General features: G+C 36.2%; 1 protein-coding gene across 2 annotated transcripts in view; it reads left to right on the forward strand.

Annotated features, from left to right (window-relative positions):
- Positions 1 to 26440, forward strand: part of EPHA3 (EPH receptor A3) — a 364189-nt gene that overhangs the window by 224042 nt on the left and 113707 nt on the right. For both annotated transcript variants that reach the window (XM_082745038.1, XM_082745039.1), the window contains exons 4-5: positions 9969 to 10124; positions 10832 to 11167. In XM_082745038.1, the coding sequence (XP_082601164.1) occupies positions 9969 to 10124; positions 10832 to 11167 (492 nt within the window). The remainder of the gene's footprint in view (positions 1 to 9968; positions 10125 to 10831; positions 11168 to 26440) is intronic.

Below are 26440 nucleotides of genomic sequence, written 5' to 3' on the forward strand. Positions count from 1 at the left end.
CTGAGATCATGATCTGAGCTGAAGGCAGCAGCTTAACTGACTGAGACACCCAGGTGCCCCTGTAGGTTTCTTTTAAATGCATCATTTTTGACCACAATGTTATCAGTCATTTTAATAAATTTCACAAGATAAAAATGGGATAGAAAGCTGATAGGACCATAAGATGTGTTAAAATAAAAATTTGAAAGTTGCAAAGGTGTTTCTTCAAGATAAAAATAGACATTATTTTAAAATAAACTTATCGAGAAAGTAAAGCAAATCTAAAGGACTTCTGATAAAATATAATGATGTCACCATTTTTCAAATTCTAGGTGGTGATCTTCTTTTTTGGAGAGTAGATAATTAACTGTGTAACTAAGATGGCAAATATTTTTGCACTGTCTCTTGCAGCATCCATAAAATTCTTTTTTCTGTTTGTTTGTTTTTCCTCTGAGTCTTCTACCTTTTATAGGTTTTCTTTAAAATCCTGGTTTTTAAAGATTGTGCTATTTTCTGTTTAAATGTTCCCAAGTGAAGTATAGTTACTTGTGATCAGAAGTGTGAAATTCACATTAGTGGAGCTATTGACATTCGCAGTCAATGATAATTTTCCTCCACGTTGGATTTTTTAAAGAAGAGAGGAGAGGAAAAAGAAAATACCTAGAGCAGTATAATAGAAACAAGAACTAGTAAAAACCATAGCGAAAATGTGTGCGAGGGGTGTGTGTGTGTGTGTGTGTGTAGTAAAGTAAGAGTAATTTCAATATATAAATTAAACCACACATAGTATGCATAGTTAGTTTCTTACTTTCTGACATGTACCTAAAGCTCAAATTACACCACACACACACACACACACACAGTGTTCATTGATTGAAGTGTTGTGATATGTTTGTGTGTACGTGCTACAGCCTTTTCGCTTCTAAAACCCCTTTAGTTTTTGTTTGTCATTAGATAAGTGATAACATTACTAAGAAAATTAAAAACAGGGTTACATATTTATTATTTTATCCTGCTTTTTCCCCATAAAAATGGTATGAACATCTTTCTGTGTGAGATGTCAACTCTGTCAGATAAATGTATGAACACATCATAATTTATTTGTAAAAATGTATGAATATGGGATAACTTAACTACCTTTCTAGTTTGAGGTATTCTTTCTAATTTGTCAATATCATAAATACATCTTTGTGTATATAAATACGCACAGGACCTAATTGTTTTTTGTGCATTTACATGCAAGAGATCCTTTGGAGATCACATCTAAGGTTTTCATGATTTGTGTCTCAAACTCTTACTCTGGGTGATTACAAATCTATTATGGAACTTCTATTCTAAAATTAGTTTATAAACGTAAGTATTGGCCTGGTGATCTCCCCGTGCCCTAATTACAGTTCCAATGCAGCCTGGAAAATGCTCATCTATAGTAATTCTTAAGCATAGAAGTGATTTACCTTCTCCAAAACCCCTTCCTAGGAATAGTTTTCTTAGACATTCCAGTGCTACTCTGGTCTACAGAAGACTTCTGGCACTATCCTGAAAGTCTTTTCTGGGCTGTCTCTCAGTATGCCTTGAGTATAGATTTGGGCCCTTTGCATTTTACATTTACATTCTTCATAATAAAACCCCATAAAAATGACTTTCTCTTTCATAATCACCCCTCCTTTTCCTCTCTTTTAATATTTACCTTATTTGTTATATACATAGTATTCTTATGAATTTGTAAACTTAGTTAATGGGTCTCATCTCTGGGCACTGATAATTAAGAACAGAAAAGCTCAAATAAGTGCTACTCTGAGGATCCACAGTTCTCCCGTGAAAGTGGAAGACAACGGAAAAGCTGGCCAAATGCGACAATCTGCAGGACGGAGGCTGTTTTAGTATTCTCTTTGTGGCCACTGTGCATTGGACATATTTCAGGTCTACTGGCACCTGTCTTGCTAAATCTGATGGAACAACAACAAACACAATAAAGTCTTGTTACTAAGCTATCTTTGAGCCACACCAGATTGTGATTGATTCTGTTGTGTTTAATGGTGTGGTGGCATTTTGCCTTAGGCCTCTTTTATTGAACAGTGGAAGGAACAGAAGAAGGAAACACTTGATCACTTTGTAAATGCTGCACATTGCAGGCAGGGTTTAATGACTGAACGTAGCCACTTCCAGTGTATTGAAATCCTTCGGCCTTGCCTCAAAGCATTGTACCTCTATTCAAATGGCAAAGAATAGAGTTCCTGTAAGATTGTGGAGTGCAGCTCATTTTGGGAATAAACAGTTGCTTTGACCTTGTACCGGCAAATAGACCCTGTCAGGTCTGGAATTGCAAGGCCAGGAAATCATCTGTTTAGTCAGTGCTGGTTCTGGTCATTAGTTTGTGTTTATGGCTGGGAATTGATAATATAGCCCTGTGTCTATGGAGCTAAAGTCTGAATACTAAATGGGACCTATTTACCAACAGCTTTATTTTTAATTTAAAGTTAATTCAAATTGAAATGAGCCTTTTAACCCTTAATTAGGACCATGTTTTCTCTTAAAAGTCAACCACATTAGTCAACTGGAGACAAAATTCACTTTGCAATTGAAAGGCTGTCTACTTTCTTTCAACAGTAGCCACCATGGTTTACTAAGTGCATTTGTTTTCCTTTCACTATGGTAACTTTACCCATTCTCTGTATCAGCGTAGCTTAAAGCCATCAATTATGACTTGGAGGAAAGTATGCTATGTGCTTTGGGAATAAGGCCAAGATTCTATCTTGAAACCTTTTTATAATTATTATTCATTGTATACACAGTGCTCATAATATTCTCTATTTCATTCTTTTTCTTTGTTATTTTCCAAAGCTGATAGTTGGATTTTTTTTAACCTACCTATTGACCTGTAGTATTTAGTTCCTGTTTTATTGTTACCACTTCATAAATATGGAATCAGCAGATTCCCAAAATATTTTTCATTCATTCACTACAAATTATTATTATTTTGGCTTCATTCTATTATTTTATTCACATTTTTTAGTGTTCTCAATAACAGATTAACATTTGGCAAGGACTTTATCATTTTTGTACTACTGTGGCCCAACTTGGGTTCTTCAATAAGTTTTGGGGCTTGCTCAATAAGTGAGCAAGCATATTCTCACTAACTCAGCGCTTAGAATAGAGGAACTAAAATCTAGATTAGTAAGGACAGACAAAAACTCATGGCAGACTAGAAGTCTACCTTTAGTAGACAGAGAAGAGAAATGTATTCTCTTTTAAACTTTATTTTCAATCTTGTGCCTATTTCCCTTGTCATTAAAAAAAGAAAAAAAAATTGAGGTGCCTGGGTGGTTCAGTGGGTTAAGCCTCTGACTTCAGCTCAGGTCATGATCTCAGGGTCCTGGGATTTGAGCCCTGCATCAGGCTCTCTGCTCAGCAGGGAGTCTGCTTCCCTCTCTCTCTGCCTGCCTCTCTGTCTACTTGTGATCTTTGCCTATCTAATAAATAAAATTTCAAAAAAAAAAAAAGGAAAAATTTTTTCTTACATTTTACAAAATTAAAGAGAATATCATATTTTAATTTTTGTTCATTCCCTTAAGATTTTCAAAATTTTAAACATCTACTCCATCTGAACTGTGTGTAAGATCACATATGGTTTTATTGTGTTATTTGTTATGATAAAACTATGAAATAGGGAATTGTTTGGTGGTCAATTTATTTTTCAACCCATTCAATCGTGAAATCAACATGTCCTTTGAATACATACCACATTGATACAGAAAAACACTGAAAAGAGTAAAAATCTGTCATTTATTTTTCAAGAATATTTCTTTTAAGTCAGAAGAGAATCTCTTTTCTTTGTCTTGTTGCTCTATGTTATTTTGTAATTTCAGTGGCAAATTTTAATCCTTAAAGCAGTGAGGAAAGTGAAGTACTTCAATCTACTTATTGCAACCTAGAAAGTTCTAGGAATCCTACAAATCTTGGTACACAAAGGATTAACCTTTTAAAGTGTTAATGTGAAGAGTTTTTAGAGATAAGTTAGTCCATGCCCATCACTTGACAAATGAAAAAAATAGAAGTATAGGGACTAAAATTGGGTTCAAGTTACTCATTCACTTCAAAATGTATCTCATCAAGTGCTAGGTGCTGAACAATGTGCTAGACACTCTGCATACAAAATGAATAGGAAGTAAGTCCTATCTCTATATTGCTCAGGCTCTAACCTGAGAACATACTATGATTACTACAAATGGAACTTGAGACTTAGGGATAGAAAAAGAAATCGCTATCCCAAGGACATAATTAGAATTTGTATACTCTTGGCCAGTGCCTTTGGGATGATACCCATTTATCAGAAAAAGATTAGATCCTAACCTGCATTTTCTCCTTCTTAGTCCAGTGCTCTTCCTGTAAAATGCTGAAAACAACTTGAAATCTTGGGATTAAAAAGAGAAATGAAAGAATTTCTTGATGAGAATGACATTAAAATGTCATATTGAAAATGATCTTAGCACTCACATTTTCAAGCCAGGAGATCCATTTCTAAGCCATGCCATATGGATTTGATCTTTTTAAAGCTAGGATTGCAGCTTTTATCACTGTAAGACTGGACACAATAAAGTGTCTAGGTCATTTTGGAGATTAATACATATTTGTCTGAGGAAAATGAATTTTAAAAATCCAAATGTTGTATAAACAATGCTCATTACTTAGTAAATCTATGCTGCTATCTAGTAAGGTTTAAGGAAGTGACACCTCTGGCTTTTAATGATTATTAATTTAGACTCATGGCTCACCTTACTTAGATTCATCAACCCAAAATCAAAGATGAGAGCTCCTACCACATTTCACTACTTCAAAATTCTTCAATAAAGCAGGGGAATAAAACATTTCTGGGACCACAAAAACTAGGGTTGTAATTTGCCTCCACTCAAATGATATGAAACTGTGTAGTTGTTCTTTGGTTTTACTACCCTGGGATTGAAATCTGTGAGTAATTTAACCAGTGTTTGAGAATAACATATATACCAGGTTACCTGAAGAAATCTGTAAATCAGAATTCTGTCATTCTGCCAGTGATTTCGAATATGTGTGTATCCACCTTAGCTGAATATTGCTTTAGTAGCTTGCCTGAACCAGGGAAGGCCTTAACTATATAGCATATATTGTTTGTTTGCTTTGTTTTGTTTTGTTTAATTTTAAAACTTAAAACTGGATAAATCTGAATTAGTATCCATTTTGTCCATTCTTTTTTCCGTGATATTCTGTAGTAAGTTGACTAAGATTTCCCTTGACCAATGAAAGGAAGAAAAACATTACTCTCTACTCCTTTACCTGATTTTTTTTATGCTAAACCTTCTTAGTCCCTGAAATACTACTTGAATGAAAGAAATGTGCTGATTGTTTTATCACTAGTTTTGCATTCAAAGAGAAAGGAGGTGCTCTTAAATTACAATCATTGCTTTTATTACTATAAGCAAGATACTAAAACACAGGTATTTATGCTCCTTAGAACTAAAGGTTCAAATTCTTCCAGGAGGAATTTTTTGAAAGATGAAGATGGTATAATAGGTATATAGGTACTTAAGCACAAATTGATTGACTGCAAGGAAGAGAGAGAAGAGAGATTATTTACTGATGGGAAAAATTTGAAAGCAAGTATACTATATAAAGAATTTCTCCTTATGAATTTAAGGAGTGTTTCCTATCAGTATAATTTTATTAATGAATATAAATTATTCAGTCATATTCTCAAATTTGTTGGAAAATTTTAGTAGAAAATTTAAAGATCCTGCTTGTAGCAAGAAAGGAAAAAAAAACAAAAACAAAAATTCCCACATACCGTAAGTTGTGCTATTCCTGAATTTAACAGCTCTGCCCTTCCAGCAAAAAACACTTGCCCATCTTCCCCCATAACAATTACAGACATCAAATAGAAAATCCTAGAGAATCATGAGAAAACATTACCCTTTGTGATATATTTTCTAAGAGTAGATGATGAAAGACTTGCATTTCTTTAATTAAATAAGTTTTAAATGACTATTCTTCAATGTCATAACAACAGCTTACAATTAGTAGGAAAATAATTCAAGGTTCTAGAGAGTTATTTGTTTTCAGTAGGTGATTTATATAAAATAAACAGTGGGAAAATCTCTTTTTTCGGATTATGCCATTGAATTCTTCATTATCTTGGGGCATGCTACTTTTGCTGTTTGTGCTTCAGTTGTCCATTCTGTAAAATGAATAGATTAATATCTGCCCCAATGATTTCAATACAATTGTTGTGAGATTCAATTGAGATGGTACCTATGAAAGTTTTTCAGAAAGAGTAAAAAAGTCTACACAATTTAGGATGTTGCTATTGAATCTATTATTGGACTCTGTATGGTTGTAATTTCATAAATATTAACAATTTGGAGAAGTAGAGCCAATCACCTGACTACCACCAGAAGAGGCAGAGTAGGGGCTGTCCCAGTTGTGTGGCACCTGAAGTCCTGGACTTGTGGGTCCTCAGACGGACTATACACAGACTGGCCAAAGTGATTTATTAGGATCTTTTTAGCTCTGTTAGCTTGTAATTCTACTTAGTACCTCTCAACTGCATTCTTTGCTTGTCTCCCATCCCTTAGAAATATTTTCCACTGTAGAGATGAAGAATTTGCCCATTGTGACTTAAACAAATATGGTGTTATTTTTCTGACATTATAAGAAATCCTGAGAGAGGTGCTAGTTGAATCAGGTGAAGGTTATACATCTAATTTTCTTGGCCTTTAACTTATTGTCACATGTAAACCATTATGCAGAGAATCAATGCTGGAATAATGTAGGTAGAGTGGCTTCTGTTACATTTGGACCATCTCCTTGGGGTGGGGGGGAGAGATTTCGAAGACTTTCATCAAATTTCTGTTTGCATCTTTTTGTCCATCTTTTAGACATCAATTGAGACATCCATAACTATTTGCAATCATATCTGTGTAAAGGAGTACTCAGCAGACTGCGATTCTGAACAAAATCAAAATTCTATCAGCAAGCTGAAAGCAGAGTTAGGTGTTTACTATGCGACCAACAGTAACCATCGTGTTCCTCTACTTAACAGTTTCTCTTTTCCTGTTCGTATTTGTGTATTTAATTATGCTACTTACAGGCCAGCTTTTACTATATGTTCTAATCTTTCTCAAATGAGATTCCTTCTGTGTAGTTCCTTCCAACAGCTCAGTCAAAATGGAATGCTTGCTCCTTGTGGCCTATGTTAAATGTCTGTTGCCTGCTTTTCATTGCAAGGCCCTTTTAAGATAGACAGAATTAGGGGCATTTGTACCTTCAAGGCTAACAGAAAGCCTGAACAAGAGTAAATAAATGATTGCCAAGGATTTGTTAAACGGAATGTGCGTGTGTCTACCTACCTTTTACTAGTATTGTATCTAAGGTTATCAAATCCTATTTAGAGAAAATCAAGTTACTAGTTTGAATCACATTCTTAACTTCTAGGTTGATTTACTCTAGCTACTTTGAAGTTATTATTAGAAGTCCAGTGTTGGAGCTAAGAAGTGATTGTATGACTGTCTCGTCTTTTCCTTAAATATCCCAGAGTATAGCCATTTATAATATTAACAAAAAGTGATTGAGTTTTTAGTGAATACCTTTATGCTAAATGTTGCAGAAGCCATAAAAACCTCCAATAAAAACATGCAGATAAGCTTCCCAGCAACCAAAAAACAAAGTAGATGCCAACACTACAACTCTAGCTTTTAAAGACTCAGTATTGCCCTCTTGCAAATTTAAAGGCGCTCAATGAGCTAAACTGAAACCAGAAGTTAAGTGTTTATACTTTACATCATTTTCCCCTGAGGCAATATGACATGAGATATGAGTGGTGGTTTCTAACCTGTGCTCAAGAACAATGTTCAAAAGTTTATAATCCTAATCCGTGTTTGGTTAGGGCAATAGAATTTATCTGTGTGGTTCTCAATGCGGCACTGAAATTTATTTGATTTAGATAATTCGAATGCAGCCATTCTTGATAGAAACTAGAAAACAGCAAGACTAGATTAACAAATGCTGTCATCTTTAGTTATTGTAATCATGGGTCTTAACAGTAGATTTCCCTTGGCAGTGTATTATTTAAGAAACATTCAGTAGGAAGACACACTGTTATGGAAATAATGTGTTACCTTTCAAAACGCATTTAATGACTATGAAAGTTAACATTTGTCCGCACAGGTTTACTTGCATGCAAATAACCTGTTATTCACAATATGAAACTGATGTAGGAAAATTCCGAGATTCAGTGATAAAGGCAATCTATAGGGTATATTCTCTAAGTTGTTTAAGTCATCAAATCTCAATGTAGCATCGACATTGAGTTTTAGAGATTTAAGAAATCATTAACTTCCAAAGATAATCTGGAGGAAATTTAAAAACTTTAGAGCCTGAATTGAATCCTCAAAACATTGTCAAGAGACTTCTTGCAGGATTTTTGTGGTGATGTCAGTTCTCAATTTAACTTTGGTACTGGATCACATGAAACATTATAGCATTTTGAATTTAATATACAGATTAAGCAAAACTAATATAGTAGAGGCATATTTCTGTTAAAACAGTAAATATATGAAGAATGTTAAATGGGCAGCTGAAATCAATACTTCATCACGATTAATTGGACTTAAAGAAATGTCATTCAGAGATGTCTAGAAAAAAAGATGACACTTACTTATAAAGCTTTACTCTGGGTGCCTGGGTGGCTCAGTTTTTTAAACCACTGCCTTTGGCCCTGTTCATGATCCTGGAGTCCCACATCGGGCTCTCAGCTGTGCGGGGAGTCTGCTTCTCCCTCTGACCTTCTCCCCTCTCATGTTCTCTTTTACTCTCTCTCTCTGTCAAATAAATAAATAAAATCTTTTTAAAAAATTAATAAAAAAAAAAAAAGCTTTAATTTTGGAGAATCTGGGTAGTTCGGTTGGTTAAGCAGCCCACTCTTAACTTCAGCTCAGGTCATGATCTTGGTGTCTCTCACTAAAATAAATAAATATTTTTTTAAAGATTTTATTTATTTAAGAGAGAGAGAACAGGAGCACGAGAAGGGGCAAAAGGGGAGGAGCAGAGGGGGAAGAGAACTCCCCGCTGAGCAGAGTAGGGAGCCCTTCTTGGCTCTATTCCAGGACCCCAGGATCATGACTTGAACCAAAGACAGATGCTTAACCAACTGAGCCACCCAGGTGCCCCTAAAATAAATAAATCTTTAAAACAAAACAAAACAAAAAAAAGCAACCTTAATCTAGTAACAATTCACAAGTAGATCAGTTTAAATAGAAATTATACCTCCCATGTATTTGAGATATAGACAAGGAACTATACTGAAATAGAAATTACACCTCACTATGTTTTTGAGATTCAAACAAGGAAATACATTAAAATCTCAGTTTAAGCCATTGCTATAGAAGTTAAGGAACAACACTGTCAAGGCAGGGAAAAAAAAAAAAATACTGCTCCTGGAAACCACGCATCAAGAATCTTAAAATAACGAAGCCACGATTTCTTCCTTCAGTTGCTTACAATTTGTGGAGATAGAGTTGTACACACAGAAACCCATAAAACCCGAGCGAGTATGTAGTGCAGGGCTAACTGCAGTACAGAAAGTGTACACATTGCATCATGTTTTAAAAGGGAATGGCTACATGATGACATGGCTTTGCTGTATTTTCTCCACAAATAGTTCAATGCCAAGGAAAGCTGTGAAAACATGAGCTGGAAATTTCCTCACACTCTAGTGCCAAAATAATCTAAATCTTCGGGGTTTTTTTCCCCTTAACATTTGGTGTAAATTCAAATGTATATGTGGAGAAACGACACTGGGCCACATTATTTGCTTCTGTAAGTTCTTGGGGGGGGGCCGGTGGGGTGGATTTTTATTCATAATGAATGCATACCCTAACATTCGGAAATCTGTTTTACATACTTTCAAAAATACATTTTCAAAATTATCTCAGAATTTAAAAGAGCCGTTTTGTTTGTAGCTTGCCGACCAGGTTTCTACAAGGCTGCGGATGGTAATATGAAATGTGCCAAGTGCCCACCCCACAGTTCTACTCAGGAAGATGGTTCAGTGAACTGCAGGTGTGAGAATAATTACTTCCGAGCAGACAAAGACCCTCCATCCATGGCTTGTACCCGTGAGTAGTTTTGCTGCAACCCATGCCTCCATGTTTGTTTTATTTTATTTTTAATTCTTGTTATGGCGCTTTTTTAATTTTTTATTTTTATTTATTTATTTTTAAGCATTTGGCCCATTTCCTTCTGTTATCCATGTGCAAGTTGAAAGCTTTCTCTGCTTCACTCTCCATGCTTGGCTCACCACAAATGCAACATTTATCACGCAAAATGAATTAGTTTTTAAAGCACTTCCTGCAACAGGACCCCCAGAAAGAAGGAGAATTTTCTTTATCTTGGTTTAGATCTTGTATTACATTTGACAGACTAGGGGAGGTTATAGTCATGGGATTTGTGTTTTTACATTTCTATTCCCTCTTGTTATGTGTTGGTCATAGGTCACAGGGAAAAAGGACTAAGATTTATAAAACTAATAGTAAAGTTTTCATAACTATTCACGAGGGCATTGAATTTAGTAGTACATTCCCTTGTTGGACTATGTGAATGCATCTTCAACTTAAATCAAAACTCCCCCGTTCATGGCTTAGGGAGGACAGTGCTCTTGAATCCATGTGTCTATAATCTCATGGATCCTCTAAGGATGAATTAAAAGTATATAATAGAGACAAGATGGTTATTTACCTCTTTCAGTTCCATTGTAAATTATCTATTTCCCTTGTAGTAGAAAACAGAAGTGAGGCTCATTAATCTTTGTTGAACTACTTTGCAGGACCTCCATCTGCACCAAGAAATGTTATCTCTAATATAAACGAGACCTCGGTCATCCTGGACTGGAGTTGGCCCCTGGACACAGGAGGCCGGAAAGATGTTACCTTCAACATCATATGTAAAAAATGTGGGTGGAATATAAAACAGTGTGAGCCATGCAGCCCAAATGTCCGCTTCCTCCCTCGACAGTTTGGACTCACCAACACCACGGTGACAGTGACAGACCTCCTGGCACATACTAACTACACCTTTGAGATCGATGCCATTAACGGGGTGTCAGAGCTGAGCTCGCCACCAAGACAGGTCGCTGCAGTCAGCATCACGACCAACCAGGCTGGTGAGTACATGCTGGAGTCTTCCTACTCCTGCCATCTCTGAGCCAAGTAATGGTTTTGACAGAGGGAGTGGAAAAAAGGTTGAGAAAACAATTTTTTAGAAAGACGCCCAGAATTTATTTTTCCATCACATTTAGACAGTTATGCTACATTGAATAACTCAATTTAATTCTTTAAGTTGGAATGATCAAATTTTTTAGATAATTTTAAACTGGTTTAATCCATTGCTTTTCAATAGGGAATCTTTAAATAATTGGAACACTGGAGATGGTACTGGTGGGCCTCCTTGACACATTTTGATATTCCAAAGAACTTAACAGACATTGAAACGTAGCTTGCAAAAGGTTATGCAGAATACTTAAAACTAGAAATACCTTTATCTATGTTATAATTATATCATATTTTTATATCACTATTCAGCTATTTTATGCTCCTCAGTAGCTCTGAGTTTTATTTGCTGAGATTATTCTCTGATTAATAAAAAAAGAAAATCCATTTTATTTGATAGATATAATTTGTACTTAAAATTCAAAGGAACTTGTAGAGAAGCATAGTGAAAAGAGGTCTTAGTGAAGAAGAGTTGAAATGACTGATCTAAAAATTTGCAAATATAAATTACTTTTTTATTTTTCACCAACAATCTTTTTCCAGTTGGAACAAAATGCTACGTTGCCAGGTTGTAAGACAATGACCTTTAGTAGGAAATGGAAAAATTAAACAATAAGCATACTTCTCAGCTTTCTTTGTCTTTAAATCCACAACGTTTCTGTTCCCTTTACTATTAGTAAATCTTGTTCTTTCAATCACCCCTTTAATCTTCTCTGTGTTTTCTCCTTCTCTGATAATTCTTGACTATGGCTTTTGTGTTTTTGTTTTGTTTTTTAAGCAGTGAGGAGTCCAAAATTATTTACGGGATTTCAGTTGTGATTCTCTCAAACATATGGGAAGGTCATACTTGACAAAGTCTACACATGTGACACACCCATGGTGCCCCTTTGAGATAAGGTGATCACAGTGTTTCCATTATTGATAACTGTGATGAATGAGAAATAAACCATTTTCTTTTGTAGGCAGCAAAGCCTGTGCAAAGTTAAGCTGATGCTCATTGTATAAAATTGTTGCTCTAAGATACTGTAATTAGGGATACTACCTTCCAAGCAGCTTAAGACAGAAATACCATTGATTGTTTATATGGAAATAAATAATGGAGCCAAAAGGGGAGAAAAGGAAGAGACAGAATGTGGCCTGAGAATGCTTCAACTAGAACTACAGATTCTTGGGTCTGCTCCCAGGTGGATTCACCTTGGAGCTGGAAGTCAGGATGGAGAGTCAACTTTGCCTCTTACCTGCATGTGGCTTGAATTTGGAAGCCCTTCTGCTGTCTCATGGGACTCGCCCTTTGCTCTGAGGATAGCAGGAGGTGTACTGGATGGCGTTGGCGAAGGTAAAGAGAGCTGATTAAATTCTCTCTTTGGCTGGGAAAGGTCTTAGAGCAGCAGCCAAAAAACTAGCTAGAAGACAACTCTTTTGTTTCACTTGGCTGGCTCAGGAAGATTAGTTAAAACACCAAAGGTGCACAGTTAAGAGCTGTCACCCAGGGCTAATATTCCATAATTATGCATCAGAATGAGTCTGCTCAAGGTTAAAATTTTGCACCACTTCTGTACTAGTTCAAAGTAGTTCTAACTACTTCTGCAGGGGAGTTACACAAATAGCTCTGTATTGGTTCATTTCTCAGGTGCCCTGGGTAGCCTGCTAAACGCAGTGTCTCAGCTCTACTTGTCCTCTCCCATAATTTGGCAACCAAAGGATAAATGCTGGCATAGGGTGGGGAGGTAGGGGGAGGTCTTTGCAGTCCTGCACTGGAACTCCTCCTTCTTGAGGGGACCTTGTCCCTGCTATGTGATTAATAGGTATTTTGATTATTATCCCTGGCAGAGTCCATGTGCAGACGTCTCCCTATCTGATTCCACACCCCTCTTTTGTTCCTACTTTGCTTCTGCTCGCTTATGCTGATGGAACTCTTATACTTTTACATTCTCTCTTGGTGATAAGTAAACTTTATTTGTGGAAAAGCCATGACTTTTAAATGAAGTGTACTGTGTCATTATTTTAATCTGGTTTACTGAATCTGTACTTTTCCCCACCGGAATCTAGGTCCCAGACCAAACAACATATGTTTTGCTTCACTTCAGTTAACGGCATTTAAACTTCATAACTAATAGTATTTAAAAATTTGTAACTTAGGTTTACTTAACTGTCTTCTATGAGCGAAAGAGATGAGTAATTCTGTTGCTATATATTGCATGATTACAGCTTCTCATATTCGGTGAACACAGGGATTTTAAGAAATTATAATTATGTGGCACATGGCTTTCCCAAATCCTACATTTCATGCTGATTTACTACCTTGTTTAAAATAGGAGCATCAATCTGTGTTATAATTATCTCCCAAGTCAAACAGCAACGTATAAAAACAAGCAAGAGCTCCTTATTTCCTATCTTATCATTGGCCTCTGGCTTTCTGACAATGCATTTATCAGGAAACTAATAGTTCCAGATATATACAGTGAATGAATCGAGGTAAGGGCAACCAAGAGCAGGCCAAGACATTAAAAAATAAATGGGGTTGATGCTTTGGCCCTCCCAGTTACAAATCACGAGGTAAGACAAATTTAACAGGGATGATATCAGTTACTCTCTCTAACCCCACTATCATTTTTGTAAAAAATTACAAATTTGTCTACACTATGCACCACTAAGCACTTTATATATTTATTTCAGGGTCTCTGTATCATTTCGTGTGCCTGGGGTGATAAAGGTCTTTGTTCTATCTTCAAATCCCCACAGTAAGATATATAACCAAGATTAGGAGCAATGCCATTTCTTCAGGGAGTGTTTCTTTGTTTTGCTTTATTTTTGTTCTGTGAAGGTTAATGGACTGGTAGCCTTGAAAAATGAACTCCTACCACTAGAAAGATACGGCTGTGACAGATATGATGCCATGGTGTTTAAATTCCTCCTAGGCTCTCTATCTTTGACAAGGATATAAAGGAGGAACGTGAATGTGTCCTGTTTAATTTAGTTTCTGAGATTGAGTTTGTTGATTTTTCGCTTGATTACATTGTGAAAGCCTTGCGATGACCACATGATAAGCCACCTTCTAAATTGTAGAGGATTATGTTGTAAATTCGGATATTTGTTCAATACTTTCACAAAGTATGCCAGTGAGATCAAAAGCATGGACTCTACATAAAGATTGTATCTATCTATGAATCTGGCAAACATGTTCAGAAAGAATTGCAGATTGTGAAAAAAAAAATCTGTAAAGTTATAACTTGGTGTAAGTTGTGACTTTTTGTTTTCTTCCCTGAATGAATGTATTTACTTCTCAGTTCTGGAAATAATCATTCCACTAGTGGACTGTCTCAGTTTATTCTCAACCTCCATCCTAGCAGCTGGCCACTTTTCACTATCCTATAGCATGTGATGATCTTAGGCTAAAATAGGGAGCACTAATAGAGACTTTAGGGCCTTTCAGTTCTGAGGTTCACCCACCCCCATTTTACATCTAGAAAAACTGAGATCCCAGAGGCCTTTTCAACATTTCATCAAGAGATCAAACTTTTTATTTATGTCTCCCAACTCCAATTCCATTCTTTTACCCTCAAATTCTTTCTGTCATCCTGTGACTCATGCCATGTGGCTACAAAAATAAATGCTTAGCCATGGAGACAGAGAGGGAGATTGTTGGAACATTTACTCTAACTTATGCCATCCCTAGTAAATTTGGTCCTTGCTTCTCAGTCATCTGTCAAAGAGTTTCTTAGAGGGGTTCTGTGCTAGACCGTCCTTATCATCTCTACTCTTCAGCAAACCTAATCTCAACCTTCATGTTCTCCTTCTCCACAGATGATTTTCCCTTGGGGATACTGTGATTTATAATAAGAAATAATACATTTGGTCTTGGTCCCAGTTCAGGACATAATGCTCCTAAAACCCCTGGAATTTCTTAAGTGATGAGAGTAATAAAGGTATATTTGGTTATTCATAATAACCCCCTCCAACCAGGCCTGCATTTACGTTAATGAATCGGCTTTTGGAAAACCCCTAAGGATGGGGTCTGATTGCCAGAGGAACCAAACCCTATGATTAGAAGGTTGAAACTTTCAGGTCCCCTATTCCCACACCCAACTCCAGGAATAGGGAGAGGGGCTAGAGATGGATTTCAATCACCAGGGGCCAATGATATAATCATTCTTACCTATATAATTAAGCCTCCCTAAAAGCCCAGAAGTTGGGATTTAGAAAGGTCCTGGGTTGGTGAACACATACAGGTGCTGGTAGATGACATGCCTGGAAAGAAGGGGGAAGCTCTGTGCCTCTTCGGCTACACCTTGCCGTACACATCTCGCCCATCTGGCTGTTCCTGAGTTGTATCTTTTCATAAGAAGCTGGTAATCTAGTAAAAAAATGTTTCCTGGGGGTGCCTGGGTGGCTCAGTGGGTTAAAGCCTCTGCCTTCAGCTCAGGTCATGATCCCAGGGTCCTGGGATTGAGCCCTGCATCGGGCTCTCTGCTCCACGGAAAGCCTGCTTCCTCCTCTCTCTCTGCCTGCCTCTCTGCTGACTTGTGATCTCTGTCTGTCAAATAAATAAATAAAATCTTTAAAAAATATATTTCCTGCATTCCATGAGCTACTATAGCAAATTAGTTGGACCCAAGGAGAAATCTCTCTCTGATTGAGAGCTGGTGGGAGAGAATCACAGATACCAACCTGGACTTGAGATTAGCAGCTGAACGGAGGACAGGGAGACAGCCCTTAACCTGTGGGTCCAATGCTAATTCCAGGTAGATCGTATCAGAATTGAAGTCAGTTGTAGGAGACCCAGCTCATGGGTCAGAATTGCAAGGTGTGTGTTACACATTTAGTAACCAGAAGCGAAATGTTTTGTGAGTTGAGTGTTGAGATTAGAGGAGACACAGCAAAGTGTTTTGCCTCCTATTACATTGTCCTCACTTTCAAGACTGTAAAGGTTAAGAGGAAGAACATACTACTCCCCCCACCTCAAACCTGCCTTCTTTAAGTCTAATTTCCTCACTTTGTACTTAATAACTTTCACCGATTCCAGAATTTTTATAGAATGTGCTCTCAAACAAATTTCCTTCTCCTCTAGCACCTTCAGCACAAGCGCTCCTGTCTCTTTATCTTTGCCTTTTGGGCAATTGTTGAGGTTTTCCTTCATCTTAGAGGAAGTTACAAAGAATGAAATAACAGAAGCAGCAATAATAATATTGACATAAGTGTGTGATCTTCAAGATTTCATCCTATTTTTCCTCCTAATTTTCAGACTAAGATAATACACACACACACACACACACACACACACACACACACATTTTGTAGTGTAATCCTTACTTCTTTTGTTCTCTCATTCATACTAAGGTTTGATTTCTGCCCTCGTGTGATAGCAAGTCCTTCAATAATTTCCTATTTGTATCTTTATGTTAAAGTGTCAGGAAGAATATAGATTTCATGAGGCTGTGAATCTTCTCTGATGTTCGCATTTGTATTTCTCAGACATAGAACAATGCCTTCTAGCACCTTGTAATCACTCAAATGTTTACTGAATGAATGATTGTTTAATGGAAATTTTCATCATTCAAAATTAAATATATTCTCCCTCAAACAACTTTCTTTCCTTATTTTTTTTTTTTCCTCTTTGCCAAGATAACCATCATTTCCCTAGTTCACCAGATCCTAATCTAACACTTGGAAGCATCTTTGGTTCATCTTTTACACATATAAGAAGTTGTTCCATGCTACTGATTTTTCCTTTCAGTTGTTTTAGATCCTCACACTTTGTTCACCATTCTTAATGTCAATTTCTAAAATTCCTGGTTATAGGGGCACCTGGGTGGCTCAGTGGGTTAAACCTCTGCCTTCAGCTCAGGTCATGATCCCAGGGTCCTGGGATCGAGTCCCGCATCTGGATCTCTGCTCAGCCGGGAGCCTGCTTCCTTCTCTCTCTGCCTGCCTCTCTGCTTACTTGTGATCTCTCTCTGTCAAATAAATAAATAAAATCTTTAAAAATCAAATAAAATAAAATTCTTGGTTATAGCATTTATAAGTAAATGATGTGATTAATTGTAATAGTCTGTAATAGATTCCAAGATAAAAAGTAGGAATTTAAATAAAAATATTTTACTTCTTAGCAACTTTTTTCCACTGAGATATGTGTAAAAAGTGTTAAGAGGTCAACAAATATGTTTGAATGCCTCTTTTACCTGCATGCCATATGTGCCCAAGACGTGCAGGAATTTGCAATCTAAGTACAGAATTAAAAACAATATATATGGAGCACTTTTTCATGTGTCTGTTGGCCATCTGGATGTCTTCTTTGCAGAAATGTCTGCTCATGTCTTCTGCCCATTTCTTGATTGGATTATTTGTTCTCTGGGTGTTGAGTTTGCTAAGTTCTTTATAGATTCTGGACACTAGTCCTTTATCTGATATGTCGTTTGCAAATATCTTCTCCCATTCTGTCAGTTGTCTTTTGATTTTGTTAACTGTTTACTTTGCTGTGCAAAAGCTTTTGATCTTGATGAAGTCCCAATAGTTCATTTTTTCCCTTGCTTCCCTACCTGGTGATTCACAGACCTGTACCCCTGGGGATAAAAATATATGTTTATAAAAAATAAAAAATTAATAAAAAAAATAACAACAACAAAAAAACCAATATATATGAGGGGGCGTCTAGGTGACTCAGTCAGTTAAACGTCTGCCTTTGGCTCAGGTCATGATCCTCGGGTCCTGGACATGAAGCCCACATCTGGCTCCCTGCTCAGCTCAGAGCCTGCTTCTCCCTCTGCCACCCATTCCCCTCCACCCATGCCTGTGCTCGTTCATGTGCTTTCTGTCTAAAATAAATAAATAAAATCTTTTAAAAAAGCAATATATATGAAACAAACAAATATACATAAGACACTATGTAATTAAATTAGTTAGAAATTTTGGGGAAACCTTTGAAGAAGAATTAAATGTACTTTGAAAAATAGAAATAAAGCAGATAGACGTAAAAAGAAGTATATATATCATATCACAATATTGGAGCTGAGTTTCCTGAAGGCTAGGCTGAAAGGAAGAAATTGGTCTTGTTTAAGGGGTAACAAGAACTCAGGTTGAATAGTCAAGGAAGACCAAGCAACCTGAATGTTGCATAATGGGATGTTGGATAGAGATAAACACTTTGAGTGGAAGAGTAACTTCATTCAATTTGTGTTTTAAGAAGAAGTATTGAAAAGAGCAGAAAATAAAGTCAATGAATAAAATTCTTGGCATTTGAGTGACTTAATTATAATGAAAGAATGAAATAGGTAACATCATTGGACTTATATGAGTATTAACATTATCTGTAATTATTATTTTCTTTTTTTTTAAAATATTTTATTTATTTATTTGACAGTGAGAGATCACAAGTAGGCAGAGAAGCGGGCAGAGAGAGAGGAAGGGAAGCAGGCTACCTGCTGAGCAGAAAGCCCAATGTGGGGCTTGATCCCAGGACCCTGAGATCATGACCTGAACGGAAGGCAGCGGCTTAACCCACTGAGCCACCCAGGCGCCCCTGTAATTATTATTTTCAAATCTAACATGGCATTTTTAAAACTTTTGAGCCATAAATCCAAACCCCCCAAAATAGTTTTTTGGGACTTGAACCTTTTTCTACTTGGATTCCTGGTTGCCAGATTGTTGACACTGAGTTACTACCATCAATCCTAGAATTTTTGGACTAACTACCCATAGTTTGACACTTAGGTAAATGCCATCCTGTTTCTCTGAATTTATGTTAGTTGAGAGAGATGTCTCTCCATTCTCTGGGTCCTAGTATTGCTCTACTATTTCCATTTTCAATATCTCCCCAATCTTGATTTTTTTTTTTTTGCTCCAAGTATGCACATTTTAAATAATTTTTTCTAGTTCCATTTAAACTTACTTTTTCTCTATGAATGTTATCGTGACCCTGATTCTTACCTAGAGTGAATGGAACTTTCCCTCCTCTTTCAATTTATCTTACTAGAGTTCTGAATGTAGGTGTATAGTTTCTATCATAAGATGTGATTTGTCCATTAGTAGAAAAAGAAACAGGTATCTTTAATACATCTTAAATAAGCAATACATCCTTTTAAAAAATAAATATTGAATGTGTCTGTATATTTGAATTTTTATTTAATGACAAGAAAGAATAAATTAAGATTTTTGGTTTAAAAAAAAAATGAATCCAAGAACTATCAGTTCCTTTTGGCTAAGTTTAGAATCTACTCTGATTTTTTACATTGATAAGACAATATTTCTAAATCTTCTATATTTCTGATTTTGAAATATGTTTACTCTATCTTCCTTGTTCTGCTGTAATTTAGGAACAGAATATATGGATATGATATTGGAACATCTCATGTCAAAGATAGCTGATCAGTCTTTAGCGTTTCTGAGGAAGCAAATGTTTCAGTACAAAGGTAGAAAAGGCACAAAGTTGCATCTGTTATTAAAATATGAACACATATTGGTGTAGTCTTTATAGAAATATATGCTGTCACATAATGATGTAGACTGAAAGTAAAGTAGATACCAGAAGAATTTGCATTAATTCTTCCAGAACAGGGAGGAAGGTGTTTTGCAACATCAGTGAAGAGAGTTAGAATGATAAAGTGTGATGAAAATCAACCACAAATCAGTGAGGTAAGATTCCAGTAATGCACTATGATGAATCCTGCCCTCCTTATTTCACTAGTATGATTAACAAGCCCTGAAAATGGAAATCTCACCCTTTTATTTCTCTCAGGGAACACGTGAGGCCCAAGTCAGGCTCAGAGATTATGAGTGAATATATATATTATAATTTTCCTGGTGCATTTTACTTGTGTGATCATTTAGCTTCTTTCTTTCTGATTTGAAATTGAGGCAGATACCTGTGCATCTAGGAACATCACTCTGGGGGATATGTCCTCGTGTGTCTGAAGCCTTCCACATCGTTTAACACATTAATGATGCCTTTCAGCCATCATGTCCTGGGATGGAGGCAGATTATAGATCAGCAGCTGGAGCTATAAGCTAAACAAAATCAGAACCATAGACTGTCCCCACAGTTATTCAGAACTTTTATGTGAACTTAAAGCAACAACTCTATGGAGATAACAAGTAGATGAAGACGGGGGATTCCAGGATCCAAATTAAATTTCAACCTATCCCGGGGCGCCTGGGTGGCTCAGTGGGTTAAGCCGCTGCCTTCAGCTCAGGTCATGATCTCAGGGTCCTGGGATCGAGTCCCGCATCGGGCTCTCTGTTCGGCAGGGAGCCTGCTTCCCTCTCTCTCTCTGCCTGCCTCTCTGTCTACTTGTGATCTCTCTCTGTCAAATAAATAAATAAAATCTTTAAAAAAAAATTTCATCCCATCTTCCTTTCTGATCCTTAGCATAACTACTATCCATGGAGCAGACAGGTGCCTGGACTGTGCTTGTCTTTCTTGTTGGCTTCTCCTAAAGGATGTTCACAAGAGTAGACATATCAACAAGCAGCTGGAGGAGGAAATGCAGTGTTAACTAAAGCATATAAATTCTAAGAAAGAAATAGCCATTTAATGCTAACTTGTGCCATCTTCACTGCATCTTTCCAAGAGCAAAAAATTCTTCTTTGGCAACAGAAATCTTTATTGTTCTTATTTGCCCCCAACAGAATACTTTTAGTTTCAAAACATAGAAAAAACAATGATTTAAATTTTAAATGTGCTCTACCCTTTAAGGGTTAAATTAAACATGGAAGGTCCTTAGGGAATAATTGTAATATGTGCAAATCATTGAGAAATTGAGTAGATGAACATATCTAAAAGGAGAAGATACTCTGTTCTCAGAAGCAAATGTTTTACTACCATTGGCCAGACTCTTTCATAACAAAATTTTTTCATAATAAACAAGTAATGCTGAAAAAAGAAATATATGAAAATGGTTATTGTATTATTGTAAAATCTTGACTGACTGGCATGTAGATCATATGATACTTTTTCTTTTAAAATCAAAATTTCACATGATTTGAGCAATGCTGATAAGAACTAGAAACCTGAATTGCCTTATTAGAGAGTTATTTATCCCAAACTTTCTAAAGTAGCCCAAATTTCTAAAGTAGCTTTGAAAGATTGTGCTTACTATTAATCAATGCTACTTTAAGAATATTTATCTTGGGGGCGCCTGAATGGCTGAGTCAGTTAGCTGTTCCACTCTTGGTTTCAGCTCAGATCATGATCTCCTGGGTCCTGAGATTGAGGAACATTGAGCTCTGTGGTCAGCAGGGAGTTTGCTTGAAGATTCTCTCCCTCTGCCCCACCCCCCACTTGTTCCCATTCTCTCTCTCTCTCTCAAAAATAAATAAAAAACACAAATATTTAAAGATAAATAAATGAATAAATAGCATTTACCTTGAAAACTTGTTATGATCCAGAAATAATCTCTTATTGGTTTTTATTTTCATCTCATTAGGAAAAAAAATAATTATAACAAATCAAAAGAGAGAAAATCTTTGTTCACAATTTTGTCTAAGAATTAGCTTTAAAGGACAGGTTATATGTCAGGGTAGGAGAGTTCTGGAATGGGTGTCCAAAAAGACTCTCTGTGCTCCCAATCCGATCCTCTGAATGGGTCACTTATCATAGCTATTGTTTTATATTTTTTATAAAACATTTACTATTTATTATTATATATTACATACATTAATATGTATTATTAATTATTATTTTTATTTTTTGAGGAATTTATTCCCAATTTTATTTAAAAATGAATTAAGGCAGTTACTGGACTAAACTGGAGCCCTTGCATCCTTTCTAAAATAGATAAAATACTTCACACAGATTGTTGTGAGGAGTAAAAAAATGAGAGACAGCATAAGTAACCAAGGAAGTGCTTAAAAAAGTCATTGTGCCCCATTTCCAGTATAATCATACCGCTTGTTTTGTCCAGAGGGAAATAAAAAATGAAATAAAATATATACGAATAAATATAAAAACATGAGATCAAGTTCTGAAATCTATTTGATGTGATTGGTTTAGGCCTCAGTTCTTTCAGAATTATAATTCGTATGTGTAATGTGGAACAACTCTCAGTGTAAGTAGCTATTCTTGCTCCTTTCATCACACACATATTCACACATACATCTGTGTGTGTGTGTGTGTGTGTGTGTGTGTGTGTATGTGTGTATGCCTATGTATATATAGGCTTTGAGCCAGCACAGAGGTGTCCCTGTGAAGGTCTAATCAAAATGTCTAATAGGCAGTAGGCTATATTGGTCTATTCTACTGAAACTTGAGCAAAGACAAGACCCAAAAATATCCATAAAATAAAGGGATGTGGGGTGCCTGGGTGGCTCAGTGGGTTAAAGCCCCTGTTTTTGGCTCGGGTCGTGATCCCAGGGTCCTGGGATCGAGCTCCGCATCGGGCTCTCTGCTCAGCGGGGAGCCCGCTTCCTCCTCTCTCAGTCTCTACCTTCCTCTCTGCCTACTTGTCTGTAAATTAAGTAAATAAAATCTTAAAAAAAAAAAAAAAAGGGATGTGTGGGGTGCTTGGGTGGTTGAATCAGTTATCTGTCTGACTTTTGTTGTCAGGTCAGACCTTAATCTCAGTGTTGTGAGTTGAAGCCCTGCATTGAGCTCCATGCTAGGTATGGAGCCTACTTAAAAAAATAAATAAATAAATAAATAGATTAATTAATTAATTAATTAAAAGGATAGGTAAGAATAATAAAATGACAGTCAAGCAAAGAATGTCCATAATGATTGAAGAAAAGAAATGGGCAGAGATATGGGAAGAAATCAATACAAAATATTATTTTTTAAGTTTTAAATTCCAGCTAGTTAACAACGTAGTGTGCTTGTATCCCTTTGACTTAGTGTTTTCCTATTCTTTAGTAGTGCAAGTGCTGGACCATAACTTTTTTAGGAACCCTCATAACCTTTTCCATTGTGGATCCACCAGTTTGCATGCCCATAAACAGTTCAAGAGGGTTCCTTTTTCTCCACATTATCCCCAACACCTGTTGTTTCTTGTGTTGTTGATTTTAGCCAGTCTGACAGTTGTGAGGTAACATCTCATTGTAGTTTTGATTTGCATTTCCCTGATGGTAAGTGATAATGAGCATCTTTTCATGTGTCCGTTGACCATCTGTATGTCTTCTTTGGAGAAATGTCTGTTCATTTTTTTAATTAGATTATTTGTTTTTTGTGTGTGAAGATTTTTAAGTCCTTTATATATTTTGGATACTAACCCTTTACCTATCTATTATTGGTAAATATCTTCTCCCATTCAGTATGTTGCTTTGTAGTTTTGTTGATTGTTTCCTTTGCTGTGCAGAAGCTTTCTATTTTTATAAAGTTCAGGTAGCTTATTTTTGCTTTTATTCTCTTGCCTTAGGAGACATATCTAGAAAAAAATGCTGCTATGGCCAATGTCAGAGAGATGACTGCCTGTGTTCTCTTCTAGGATTTTGATGGCTTCCTGTCTTACATTTAGGTCTTTAGCTTATTTTTATTTTTTTTGTGTGTGTGTGTATGTTGTAAGAAAGTGGTCCAGTTTTATTCTTTTGCACATTGCTGTCCAATTTTCCCAACACCGTCTCTTTTTCCCATTGAATATTTACTCTGCTTTGTCAAAGACTAATTGACTATATAGTTGTGGGTTCATTTCTGGGTTTTCTATTCTGTTCTACTGATCTGAGTGTCTATTTTGTACCAGCACCATACTGCTTTGATTACTATAGCTTTGTAATATAATATAATATATATATAATATAGCTTTGTAATGTAAGTCCAGAATTGTGATGCAATTAAGCACAATTAAGATTGCTTTGGCTATTCGAGGACTTTTGTTCCATACAAATTTTAAGATTGTTTGTTCTAGCTCTGTGAAAATGTGGTTGATATTTTGATAGGATTTATATTAAATGTATAGATTGCTTTGTCTAATGTAGACATTTTAACATTTCTAATCCATGAGCATGGAATGTCTTTCCATTTCTTTGCATCATCTTGAATTTTTTCATCAGTGTTATAGTTTTCAGAGTATAGATCTTTCCTGTCCTTGGTTAAGTTTCTTCCTAGGTATCTCATTATTTTTGGTGCAATTGTAAATGGAATCAGTTCCTTGCTTTCTCTTTCTGCTGCTTCATTACTATTGTATAGAAATGCAACAGAAATGCAATGTACATTGATTTTTGTATACTGCAAATTTACTGAATTCATTTATCAGTTCTAGCAGTTTCTTGGTGGAGTCTGTCAAGATTTCTATGTATAGTCATCATCTGCAAACAGTGAATTTTGTAGTTTAGATGCCTTTTATTTCTTTTTGTTGTCTGATTTTTGTGGCTAGGACTTCCAGTCCTGTGTTGAATAAAAGTGGCAAGAGTAAAGATCCTTCTTTTTCCTGACCTTTGGGGAAAATCTCTCAGTTTTTCCCCATTAAGAATGATGTTAGCTGTGGTCTTTTCATATATGGTCTTTGCTATGTTGAGGTATATTCCCACCAAACCTACTTTGTTGAGGGTTTTTATCATAAATAGATGCTGTGCTTTGTTGAATGCTTTTTCTCCATCTATCAAAATAGTTATATGTTTCTCATCCTTTTCCTTGTTGATGTGCTGTATACTGTTGATTGATTGGCAAATATTAACCATCCTGGTAATACAGGAATAAATCCCATTTGATCATGGTGAATTATTTTTTTTTAAAGATTTTATTTATTTACTTGAGAGAGAGACAGTGAGAGAGAGCATGAACGAGGAGAAGGTCAGAGAGAGAAGCAGACTCCCCATGGAGCTGGGAGTCCGATGCGGGACTCGATCCCGGGACTCCAGGATCATGACCTGAGCCGAAGGCAGTCGTCTAACCAACTGAGCCACCCAGGCGTCCCATGGTGAATTATTTTTTAATGCATTGTTGGATTTGGTTTGCTAGTATTTTTTTGAGGATTTTTGCATCTATGTTCATCAGATGTATTGACATGCAGTTTTCTCTCTCTCTCTCTTTCTCTCTTTTTTACGGTGTCTTCATCTGGTTTTGGTATCAGGGTAATGCCGGACTCAGAATGAATTTGGAACTTTTCTTTCTTTTTCTCTATGTTGAATATTTTGAGAATAAGTGTTAACTCTTTTTTAAATGTTTGGTAGAAATCACCTATGAAGCCAGCTGGCCCTGGACTTCTGTTTGTTGGGAGTTTTTTGATTACTAAGTCCATTTATTTGCTGGTAACCAGTCTGTTTGAATTTTCTATTTCTTTCTGTTTCCGTTTTGGTAGTTTATGTTTCTAGGAATTTATCCATTTCTTCTAGTTTGTCCATTGTGTTGGCAGATAGTTTTTCATAACATTCTCTTATAATTGTTTGTATTTCTGTGGTGTTAATTGAGTAACAATCTCCTTTCTCATTTGCTATTTTATTTATAGGAATCCTTCCTCTGACAAAAGAATATTGTAACAATCATTTCATATAGACTTAAAATAATAAAATTCTAACCAAAGAAACAATGTTGTGATGTGAAACAAAGATTTCGTGATTACTTAAAATACTGTAAATAAGACTGGAAAGACAAATACAACATGATTGCACTGGTATGTGGAATCTAAAAAACAAATGAATAAATAAATAAGCAAAAAACCAGAATAGAACTATAAACGCCAAAAACCAAGAAAGGGGCCAGGAACTTGAACAAAATGGCAAAAGGGGTGGGAGATTCAGATTTCCCAGTTATGGAATCAGTAAATCATGGGAATAAAAAACACAGCATAGGAGCACCTGGGTGGCTCAGTGGGTTCAAGCCTCTGCCTTTGGCTTGGGATCGAGCCCCACATCAGGCTCTCTGTTCAGCGGGAGCCTGCTTCCTCCTCTCTCTCTCTCCCTGACTCTCTGCCTACTTGTAGATCTCTGTCTGTCAAATAAATAAATAAAACCTAAAAAAAAAAAACACAGCATAAGGAATATAGTCAATGATATTATGATAGCTATGTATGATGACAGATGGTAGCTATACTTGTGGTGATCCTAGCATAACATAGAGAAATTGAAACACTACTATGCTGTATACTTGAAACTAATGTAATATTGTGTGTCAAAAAAAGAAAAAAAAAAGGCCATAAGGAGGTTTGAGGAGCTGTCCTTGATGAATAAAGCTTGAAGGCTGTTCTCCATGGTTCCTCAAAACCAGCTAGTTAGGAAAACAAAAATACACCTTATGAACTTTGACCTTG

The sequence above is a fragment of the Mustela nivalis genome (assembly GCF_964662115.1).
Source record: "Mustela nivalis genome assembly, chromosome: 1".
Taxonomy (NCBI): Eukaryota; Metazoa; Chordata; class Mammalia; order Carnivora; family Mustelidae; genus Mustela; species Mustela nivalis.